At 39.8% G+C, this 12,083-nt stretch overlaps 1 protein-coding gene across 1 annotated transcript in view; it reads right to left on the bottom strand.

The window, feature by feature from the left end:
- The window catches only part of LOC128070785 (nuclear body protein SP140-like), an 81,534-nt gene extending 69,979 nt beyond the window's left edge, over nucleotides 1-11,555 (bottom strand). Inside the window, exons 1-2 of the mRNA XM_052663955.1 lie at nucleotides 11,473-11,555; nucleotides 688-865 (exon numbers count right to left, since the gene is read on the bottom strand). Coding sequence (XP_052519915.1) covers nucleotides 688-865; nucleotides 11,473-11,504 — 210 coding nt within the window. The 5' untranslated portion in view covers nucleotides 11,505-11,555. The remainder of the gene's footprint in view (nucleotides 1-687; nucleotides 866-11,472) is intronic.
- Between the last annotated feature and the right edge of the window lie 528 nt (nucleotides 11,556-12,083).

Raw genomic sequence — 12,083 nt, 5'->3', positions numbered from 1 at the left:
TAAGTTCAAAGTTGAATGTGGTGTGGGGACTTTAAGAGCCTGGCCAGGATGCAGGAGTGGTCCTTACTGGTATTGAGTGGCCATTTGTTGACCAGACAATAACCACTGCCCTCACTTCCAGGAAACCTGGCAACCACTCTCCACTCCTATGAACATGGCCAAAGGGCAAAGAAAATTCACAAAGACAAAACGATGACTTGCCCCCAGATTCCCAGGAAGGCCCACAGCGCATTCCCCATCCAGAAATGTCTGAAGAACAACAGACGGTTTGGAGACAGCAGCAAGCACACCGTGTTCCGAATTCATCCTAACATGACACAACTTCCCTGTGAGTTCATTCACCTCAGATTCAAGTGAGTAAAAGAAGAGGGCTTTGTGATGGAATGTTGCCCAGCTCACTTATTCACTTTACTTTGTTATTGCTATTACATTGTGTCAGTGGACCTAAGACACTCCCACCCGTGTCTCATTCCCATTTCGTGTTGCCACATTTCCATCGCCGCGGCCCACTCCATTTACGACAGAAGAAGGAATATTGTCTGTGATGCTGCTTCTCCTGTCCCCTCCCAACTGTCAGGATGGTGAAGGTCCCTGTTCAAAGGAGGCCCTTTAGCCTGTTCATTGCATTTTAAATTTGGCAGAATATAGTGCGGGTCTGGTTATCAAGAGGGAATTCCCCTCACTTACCTCGAACATTGACTCAGAGATGAAGCCCCGATCTCGCAGGCCCATGAGAAAAGGAAATGGCTTTGGTATGGCACTTGCGATCTCCACCTTATTTTCTCTGAAGAGCCTGAATACGAACTCATAGCAGCGCTGCTCCTCTGGGTGCTGCTCCTCCAGGTTCAGGTCCCCCGTGATCATCCTGAGAAACAAAGACACGATATGAAAGTTCAGTTCAGTTCAGTCGCTCAGTCGTGTCCGACTCTTTGCGACCCCAAGAACTGCAGCACACCAGGCCTCCCTGTCCATCACCATCTCCCCGAGTCCACCCAAACCCATGTCCATCGAGTTGGTGATGCCATCCAAGCATCTCATCCTCTGTCGTCCCCTTCTCCTCCTGCCCTCAATCTTTCCCAGCATCAGGGTCTTTTCAAATGAGTCAGCTCTTCGCATCAGGTGGCCAAAGTATAGGAGTTTCAGCTTCCAATAAACACCCAGGACAGATCTCCTTTAGGATGGACTGGTTGGATCTCCTTGCAGTCCAAGGGACTCTCAAAAGTCTTCTCCAACACCACAGTTCAAAAGCATCAATTTGTCGATGCTCAGCCTTCTTCACAGTCCAACTCTCACATCCATACATGACCACTGGAAAAACCATAGCTCTGACTAAATGGAATTTTGTTGGCAAAGTAACGTCTCTGCTTTTTAATATGCTGTCTAGGTTGGTCATAACTTTCCTTAGATTTTCTTTTCTTTTTTTTATAGCTTCTGAATGCTTTTACATATGAAATGGTGTATTATCATGACTATTCTTTCTTCTACATATTTACTGCATATATTTTTATACAATTTTTTAAGGTTACATTCTATTTACAGTTATGAAAAATACTATCTATAATTCCCCATGTTGTACAATACATCATTGTAGCCTATGTTATACTCAATAGTTTGTATCTCCCAGTCTTGCACTCTAAATTCCCTCCCCCTCATTTCTCCCCACTGGTAATCACTAGTTTGATTTCTAAATCTATGAATCTGCTTCTTCTTTGTTATATTCATTAGTTGGTTGTATTTTTTAGATTCCATATGTAAGTGATATCATCCAGTATTTGTCTTTCTCTGTCTGACTTACTTCACTTAGTATCCATATATGTTGTGGCAACTGGCAAAATTTCATTCATTATTTATTGCTGAGTAGTATTCCATATGGAAAAAGTAATGGCAACGCACTCCAGTATCCTTGCCTGGAGAATCCCATGGACAGAGGAGCCTGGTGGGCTACAGTCCATGGGGTCACAAAGGTCGAGTGACTAAGCACAGCACAGCACACAGTATTCCATATATATATGGAATATATATATATGAAAAGAAAGTTAAAGTATTAATCCTTCAGTCATCTCTGGTTCTTTGCAACTGCCATAGACTGTAGCCCACCAGCCTTCTCTGTCCATGGGATTCTCCAGGCAAGAATACTGGAGTGGGTAGCCATTCCCTTCTCCACGGGATTCTTCCTGACCTAGGGATTGAACCCGAGTTTCCTGCATTTCAGGCAGATTCTTTACCATCTGAGGCTCCAGGGAAGCCATATATATATACATATATATGTATATATATAAAGACAATTGCAACTAATGCCGCTAGAAGAACTAGGATGCATATATCTTTCAAATTGGTGTTATTGCTTTTTTCAGATATATACCCAAGGGTGAAATTGCTGAGTCATATTGTATTTCTATTTTTAGTTTTTTGAGGAAATTACATATTGTTTTCTACAACGGCTGCACCAATTTACATCAGCAATATAGGAAGGCTCCCTTTTCTCTACGTCCCCACCAACATGTGTTATTTGCCTTTTTGATGATAGATATTCAGTGGAGAGTCCACATGGATAAAACTATGCTCTTGTGGAAGGACCAGAATAGATGGACTCTATTTAACTTAGAGAATAATCAAGGGTGCAATAGAACATACTGGGCTTAAGGAAGACCTGCACCTAGAAAGAGTTCACCCTGTGCTACTTAAAACTACCGTAAAGAGACTTTCACCCAAACTCTCTTTGGAAAATATTGAAATTTAAAATGATAAAGCTTCATAGGAATTTATAATGATATTGTGATGGTTAATTTTATGTGTCAAAATGGAGGGTTTGGGACGATAAGACTACTGTTTTATATTAAATTTGTGAAATTTGAGTAAGCAGTTTGCCCTACATAATGTGAGCTGGGCCTCATCCAATCAGTTGAAGGCCTGAATAAAACAAAAAGACCAACCTCCTTGACTAAGAAGGAATTCTCCAGCTGACTACTTTCAGATACTCTGCAGGGTCTCTGGGCTGCTGGCCCAGAAGACTTCGGACTTGCTGGCCTCCATTATTGTGTGAGACGATTCCTTATTAATAGATCTCTCTCTCTCTCCACACACACACACACACACACACACACACACACACACACACACACTACAGCCTACTGATTCTGTTTCTCTGAAGAATTCTGACAAATACACATCATCAAAAAAAAGTTACAAAGAAATAAAAAATCGGCTGAGATAATACTACAGAATCTACTGCTGAACTGAAAGTCTTCTTAGTTAATAACGAATAGAAGAAATCTCTGGAAAGTATAAAAGAAATAGGCCACTCTCATCTGTAACTGCAGAGGCAGGAATGGCATTCCACATCATAAAATTAGGTCGAAGACTCTTCTCTGATAAAATTTCAACTAAATATTGAGAATATGTCTTTTTCTTTGGTCTGATATAGAGGTGTGTGTGAATATTCAAAACTAGGACAGAGTTGTTCTGTATCTTAACCTGTCTGTGGAAGTGTTATATGCACAAAGAACTATAAGAGCTCTGGATTTCAGATATAACCACATCTCTGAGAAGTAATTTTAGGACTCAAAACGCTTTGTAATTCTGATTCTTGGTTGATAAATTGTTTCCCTTGCTGATAATTTCTTAATCCACTTCTTGGTGTTGCTAAAAGGTATACAGACTCATAGGATTATTTTTTATCCCACTGTAAGAGGGTCTTTGGAACTTCCCATTCTCCAAATACACATCATGATAGACAAAAAATCTATTTCTTCATTGAATTCCTTAAAAAATGAAAAAGACTTCTGGTTAAAGATAGTTGGTTGAAAACAAGTGTTTTTCTCCTCTCTCGCTAGAGAGTCCTATAAAACACTAGTAAAGGAATTAAAGTCATAATCACAAAGAGAAAAGGATTAGATGGGATACTTTAACCAAAGTCTGAAAAAGTGATCACTATTACTGGTGGTGGATGCTCCCAGGGGTCAGAGAGGGGCCCAGTGTGCCCTAGAGGCCCCTGGGGAGGTAGAGCAGGCAGGGAAGAAGACACAAGGATGAAAACAGAGGGACTGTTTGAAGGAGAAAATATAAATCAATGTGCTCCCTTAGTCCTCCCTGACCCCAACAAAGAACTTCTCCATCTAGGCAGGAGACTAGAGGTTTCTTCTTAAGAAAACTGTAAATGACTCAGGAAAAAAAACTTCCTCGCCTTTCGGCATTGGGGATTCACCCAGAAAAACCACAAGTTTTCAAGCCCATCTCATTAAATGGAGTCCCAAGCTAGCTTATCAGTGCCTTGCCCTTAAGAATGAACAAACAATTACAGACCACAGCCATTCATGGAAACCAACAGCATGAAAGGACAGAACCAAGATGATCAGAGAGCAAAAATTACTCCAGTATAAACAGAAATGTTATAGGAAACAGAGTTTCTTAAAAAAAACCAACAACAAAAATTTTCATACACATAGGAAATGATATTATGTCCGGGATGCCAAGAAGAAAAGACCAGAAGATAAGATAATGGGCCTGGAAATTTTAAAAGATTACTGAATTAAAAAAAAAAGTTTAACTAAAATGATCATAAAATAAAGACAACAGAATTTTTCCAGAACATAGCTGGAAAAAAATTGTAAAGGAGAAAGGGAAAGCAAATTTGAAACATCTGACTGTCTAAAACAGTTATGCAAGTGTGTTCAGTTCAGTTCAGATCAGTTACTCAGTCGTGTCTGACTCTTTGCAACCCCATGAATCGCAGCACGCCAGGCCTCCCTGTCCATCACCAACTCCCGGAGTTCACTCAGACTCACGTCCATCGAGTCAGTGTTGCCATCCAGCCATCTCACCCTCTGTCATCCCCTTCTCCTCCAGCCCCTAATCCCTCCCAGCATCAGAGTCTTTTCCAATGAGTCAACTCTTCGCATGCAAGTGTGTAGATTCAGAATTAAAAGGAAATGAGTAAACACATATGCCCTGTTCAGTCATTCGTGTGTGAAATGTGAAAGGAAAATAGCTGTACCGAGGCTCAGAAAACACATCACTCGCGGGTTTTCTGTGTTGGTCACACAGTTTTCAATGCTCAATATTCTTTGTGTGTATGCTTAGTTGCTCAGTTGTGTCCAACTTTTTGTGACCCCATGGACAGTAGTAGCCAGTCTCCTCTGTCCATGGAATTCTAGGCAAAATACTGGAGTGTGTTGCCATGCCCTCCTCCAGGGGATCCTCCCAACCCAGGGATCGAACCCAAGTGTCCCAGGTCTCCCGCATTGCAGGCGGATTCTGTACTGTCAGAGCCACCAGGGAAGCCCTCCAAGTTCCTTCCTTCTGGGCAAAGGTAGGGTTGCACCTTCTTGTCTTCTTGTGCTGATGGGTGTCACTTTGGGAGAGGAATTTGGAGCCAGCACGTGTGAGTCGTGCTCACCGTATCTCAGCTTGCTGTGGTGGCTGTCACTTTGGATGGTGGCTCTTCACCAGTCAGAGACAGTCCTGGATGAGGAGTCCCTGAAGCAGCCAGGGACCCGTGAGATTTTTAGAACTGTCTGTTCCAAAGGAACGCGCTGTGGTGTTTTGTGGCTCGGTCATGTCTGAGGCTTTGCAACCCTTTGGACTGTAGCCCACCAGGCTTCTTGATCCATGGGATTTTTTTTCAGGCAAGAGAATGCTAGAATGGGTCAGCATTTCCTCTTCTACAGGATCTTCCCAACCCAGGGATCGAACCTGCGTCTCCTGTGGCTCTTGTGTTGCAAGCGGATTCTTTACCCGTTAAGCCATTGGGGAAGCTCATTACAATACGATAATCTACTCCAATCTTACCGACACACGGTCTGGGACAAATTATTTGCTGATGTCTATAATAAGGGAATCAGGAAATCAATACCCACAAGTTCTGTTATACAAGAAGTGGAAGGCATTACTAAAAACAGCTAAAATACTAATGTCTAAAAACTGTAAATTTCATTTGAAAACAAAAAGTACATCTCAAAATTATTTTACAACAGTAATTCTCAAAGTGTGGTCTGGGGACCCTGGGGATTTTGTGGAAAACCCTTTCATGCGTCATCAAAGCCAAAACTATTTTCATATAAGATGTTATTAAACTTTTTTTCTCTCGTCCTCTTACAAATGTATAATAACTTTTTCCAGAGAATATGCCAGTGGTATCACAAGAGATGAATGAAGAAGCAGATAGGAGAATCAAGCTGTACTCTACAGAATCAGCTATTAGATTTGCAAAAATGTGAACATCACTAATCTCACTAATTTAGCTTATTTTAGAAGACATAATTATTTTTCATAAAATATGTCGTTTATGTTACCAAGTAATGAGTTCCTCACCATCATTATTATGATTAAATTAATGAATAAATATTTTTAATTGTCCAAAGTTCTACTTTCTCATATAGTCAATATTAATAGCTATAATCTACATGAGCAAAAGCTAACTTTGGAATTCCTAATAATATTTCACAAAAAAATTTCAGAAGACCTATACTAGAAAGAGAGGACATACACTGCATATGGTAATAAATGCAGTAAACTTAAACTAAACTTAAAGTAAACTTAATCTAAAACTTCAGGGTATAGTAAAAATTTTAACAAACCAAATCTGGGCAAGTTAAAAAACTGAGTTAAATTATTTATTTCAAAGACAATAAACTCAAATGGGCTGGCTTCACATTTGATGTGTTGAATTAGAGAAACATATACTTGAGAATTAATTAGAAATCATAAGGGTAACAAATAGAATGAAAATGAGATTATAAATCTTACAAAAGATAAAAGTAAAGAAACATACTGTTTTTCTTAAATGGAGAAAAATGGAGAGGCATTAGATATTAAAAGTTCTCTCAAAATTTGTAAGCAAGAAGATATGTGTCATTTTATGTAGATTAAATTTTCATCTATCAAAGATACAATTTAGCTGTGATACAACTACCAAAGCTACAACAAAAACTAAATGACATTAAAAATGTTAAAAGTAAAAAAACAGACAAATGACATTAAAGAATTGTAAACAAGACAGAGAACAAAATTCACAATATCTGTATTTTAATAACATTTAAGACTACTAATAGACAAATCTTTCAAGGTTGTTTAAAAATTTTACTTTCAATTTTTAACTCCACAGTGTATTTAAAAAGATATATGGGATATACGTTTTTTAAATTGCAAAATATATGTATTAATAACTTGGTCATAAACATAAGAACATACCAAGTATTGGGCCCTGAATTGATCTAAATAAATAATAACAAGGAGAAATTAAATAGGTTACATGTTCTGGCTATAAGATAATATTACAATAGAACCATAATTTTAATATAACAGTTTTAAGAAAAAAATCTAACTTGTAGTGGTTTTAAAAGTTTAACTTTTGGTTTCAGTTCTAACAATGCAAAGACCTAGGAAGTCATCAATGACATCCTTACAAAAAGAAAAAAGCTAAACAACCTGAAAAATCAATGAATTTCATGTACATACAGGAAAACTGAGGTGATAGGGCAAACTGTCACCCCCAAAGCTGATTGATAGACAAATCCAGAGAATCACAGATGAGACCAGCTATCTGGTAGAAGCCACTTAGAGTCATAGACCTCAGAAACACTTGAATGGTAAGTTTAAATGGAGGCTGAACATGGATTTACAGGAAAATGAGAAACTCCTGAGGACAGGGGAAGGGCAATTACCTCAAAATCCAGCTCATTCTAGGCTTCTATCTCATTTAATGGAGTGAGGAAAGGGAAAATATTTAGGAAGTCATTTTAAAAATTACAGTCTAGGAACACAGTTTCTCTACAAGATTGAAATTTAATCATAAGACTAAAGAATGCTTTCTCTGTACCTTACCTCTTCATCAAGAGGGCTCCAGTATAATAGTAAGTGAGGATTATAGCTGAAAGAGCTGCAGGGCTCTATTTAATAAATTCTTAGGGAAATACAAAGAAAATAGGAGAGACAAAATGTGTTGATGTATAGCACCAAACATGAAGCAATATTGCTTAATTCAGAGTAGATATGGTTAGTTGGAAATATACATTGCAAACTCTAGAGAAACCAATAAAATGTTCTAAAAGAAGTATAATTGATGGACTAAGAGAGAAGAGAAAATAAAATCACAAAATGTTCAATTAAACAAACAGGCAGAAAAAGAAAGGGGAAAAATGGAACCAAATAAGCACAATGAATAAAAAACAGTTAAAAGATTGTAGATTTTAATCCAACCACAGGAATAATCACTTTAAATATGAATGGTCTAAATATAGGGATAAAAGACAGAGATTGACAGAGTGAAAAAATAACACCCAACTATATATTGTCTTTGAGAAAGGAATCTTAAATATGAAACACAGATGGGTTAAAAGTGAAGGGATGAAGAAATGCCATGCCAGCATTAATCACAGGAGAGTTGTAGTAGCTATATTAATTTCAGAGAAAACCTCAGTTCAGTTCAGTTCAGTTCAGTCGCTCAGTCGTGTCCGACTCTTTGCGACCCCATGAATCGCAGCACGCCAGGCCTCCCTGTCTATCACCAACTCCCGGAGTTGACTCAAATTCACATCCATCGAGTCAGCGATGCCATCCAGCCATCTCATCCTCTGTCGTCCCCTTCTCCTCCTGCCCCCAATCCCTCCCAGCATCACAGTCTTTTCCAATGAGTCAACTCTTCGCATGAGGTGGCCAAAGTACTGGAGCTTCAGCTTTAGCATCATTCCTTCCAAAGAAATCCGAGGGCTGATCTCCTTCAGAATGGACTGGTTGGATCTCCTTGCAGTCCTAGGGACTCTCAAGAGTCTTCTCCAACACCACAGTTCAAAAGCATCAATTCTTCAGCGCCCAGCCTTCTTCACAGTCCAACTCTCACATCCATTCATGACTACTGGAAAAACCATAGCCTTGACTAGACGGACCTTTGTTGGCAAAGTAATGTCTCTGCTTTTGAATATGCTATCTAGGTTGGTCATAACTTTCCTTCCAAGGAGTAAGCGTCTTTTAATTTCATGGCTGCAGTCACCATCTGCAGTGATTTTGGAGCCCCCCAAAAATAAAGTCTGACACTGTTTCCACTGTTTCCCCATCTATTTCCCAAGAAGTGATGGGACCAGATGCCATGATCTCTGTTTTCTGAATGTTGAGCTTTAAGCCAACTTTTTCACTCTCCTCTTTCACTTTCATCAAGAGGCTTTTTAGTTCCTCTTCACTTTCTGCCATAAGGGTGGTGTCATCTGCATATCTGAGGTTATTGATATTTCTCCCTGCAATCTTGATTCCAGCTTGTTTTTCTTCCAACCCAGCGTTTCTCATGATATACTCTGCTTATAAGTTAAATAAGCAGGGTGACAATATACAGCCTTGACGTACTCCTTCAGAGTAAGGAAAATTTCAGAGACAAAGAGAAGTATTGTATAAAGAGCAAATCTCTCCAAGAAGATTTAGTAATCCTTAATGTATATGCAAGTAATCTAAGTAGCATCAAAATACGAGACAAAATTTGATAGAACTACAAGAAGAAATAGACAAATCCACTCCTGCTGTTGGAGAATTCAATACCCCTCTTTTAGTAATTGATAGAACAAAGGCAGAAAGTAAGTAAAAATATAGTTGACCTGAACAGCACCGCCAATCTGATTTACTTGCCACTTAAAGACTATTTATTCTACAGTGACAAAATATACACACCACTTATGCTCACATGAAATATTTACTAAAATGTACCACATTCTTCGCTGTAAAACTTATCTTAACAAATTAAAAGGAAAACGAATCAAAAAAATATATATATATATACTCAGACAACAATAAAAGAAATAACAGAAATATACCTGTGTATTTTGAAAATTCCAGAATACTTAAAGACAAAATAGCGTATTTCTAGAGTCAAAGAAGTCTCAAGAGAAATTTAAAATTATTTAGAACAAAATTAAAATGAAAACACACTTTCACAAAAGTTACAGAATGCAGCACAAAAGTGCTTAGGGAGACATGTGGTGTTAAAATGCATATTAGAAGAAAGATCTAAATCAATAATATAAGCTTCCATCTGAAGAAACTAGAGAAAAAGGAGAAATTTAAGCCTATAGCAAGCAAAAGAAATCATAAAAATCAGGTAATAATAAATAACACTGAAACAGGAAAGCAGAAATAAACCAATGAAACCAGAAGCTAAATTTTTTAGTCAATATAATTGATAAACTTCTATCTAGACTAATAAAGAAAATGATGGCAGAAATTACCAATATCAAAAACAAAACAGGGCTCATCACTATTAATCCTATGAACATTAAAAGGATAATAAAGAAATAATACTACAGATCACGCTATCCCTACAAATTGGATAAAATGGGCAGACCTTGAAACAAACTGCCAAAACTCACACAAAGAGATAGCTCATCTGAATAGGTCTGTATCTATTAAAGGAACTGAATCAATAACTAACAGCCTTCCAAAAAAGAAAGCACCAGGCCCAGTGGTATCATTCGTGAATTCTACCAAACCACTTCAACTATAACTTCTTCCAGAAAATAGAAGTAGATGTACCCCCTCCTAGCTCATTCTATGAGATCAGCATCACCCCACCCTCACCTCTCAGAGCTTCTCTTTTCCTGCCTGGAAGCCAAAGGCTAGTTGGACTTCAAGCTCCACTGGCTCTTTCTCCCGTCTCTCAGGAGCAAGTGGGAGCAGGGATGCAGTCAGCCTCCAGGAGAAAGGGCGCTGGGCACTAAGGACCTGGCAGGCTGCACCACTGGGGCCCAGCTACTGCCAGAAATATCCTCAGCTTGGCAGCCCAGGTTAGAGGAGTTATCATACACTTTTACACTGCTGAAATTTTTTACCATGAAAAATAGATTGATGGTTGACAGTAAGTCTGCTCTTTTTCAAAGACAATTTCCCTCTTTCTCTAGCCGGATGTGTAAAACATCCCAGAATAGAAAAGACAGCTGCTCCCTCCCTGCCTGTTTGCATTCATTCGTGTTGAGCCCCATCTACTTTCAGTTCCTCCTATCGAGTTCCTGAGTTGACTCTCAGACTCAAGGCTCTGACAAAACTGGTACCCCTCACTACCCAGAAACTGCGCAACATTTTTAACAACGGTTGGGCGATCGATTTGGATGTTAATATTTCTAAAAAGATGCTTCCTGGCTAGAATTGTCTTTGGAGGTAGGGATGGAGAAGGCATTGGGGGAAATGAGAGGGCTCAGAGGGCTCACCCAGCCTTGCTGCAAGCCTCCGAGGGACCAGGGAATTCCAACAGGGCCCACCCAGCTTTGTGGCAGTCACAGGAAAATAAGAAGGGGGTGTCAGTCAAGGTGTCCTTCAGTTTCCCCCACGGCTAACCCACTGCCATTTTTGAAATCGCCTTCACTCATTGACTGATTAATCTGTCGTCTCATTCTGTTTGTACCTGCAGGCTGAGACTGGGTAGACAGAAATAACAGGCATGGACACCGGGAGATGCTCTCTCCTTACAAGAGACGCAGGACACAGGAGGCCAAGACTAACCTGCGGTTAGAGGGGCTGCCTGCACTTGCCATCTTCTTCTTAGACCATGGAGCCAGCCCCAGATCACTCTTGCTTAGATTTTCGCTGCCTCTGTCCTTTCCCGGAGCTGTGATGAGAAAGTTTGCCCATTTATCAGCCCCTCGGGTGTGGCACCTAAAGGGTAAAAGAAAAGTGAAACAGCTGAACTGGGTGCCTTCAACACGCTGGTCTTTCCTCCTCCTGAAGAATCTAAGCTACTCCATTTTGTAAGGTTCCAGGAAAAGAGCCTTTGGAAATCCCCTGACCTCACCCCACCACCTGCAAACCAATCAGCAACCTCGGCCAGCTCGGGGAAACTAAAACCAGTCAGAACCCAACACCTAACCCTTCCACAGAAGGTAACCAATCTGGAAACTCCCGTTTTTCAAATTTTTTGCGCGAGAATACCCTATATAAGCAATGAAACCCAGAGTTCAGGGCTCCTCCCTATAGCTGCTGCGTTGGTGTGGGTGGGAGCCCCAGCTCAAGCTTAGTAATAAAAACTCTCTTGCTTTTGCATCAGATATTGGCTTCCTGGTGGTCATTGGGAGATTTCGAGACTTGGGAGTAACACTCCCAGTCTCAGCCCCCAG

Source organism: Budorcas taxicolor, chromosome 2 (assembly GCF_023091745.1).
Source record: "Budorcas taxicolor isolate Tak-1 chromosome 2, Takin1.1, whole genome shotgun sequence".
Taxonomy (NCBI): Eukaryota; Metazoa; Chordata; class Mammalia; order Artiodactyla; family Bovidae; genus Budorcas; species Budorcas taxicolor.
The sequence above is the reverse complement of the archived record's forward strand: the minus strand, read 5'-3'. Positions and strand labels throughout refer to the sequence as shown.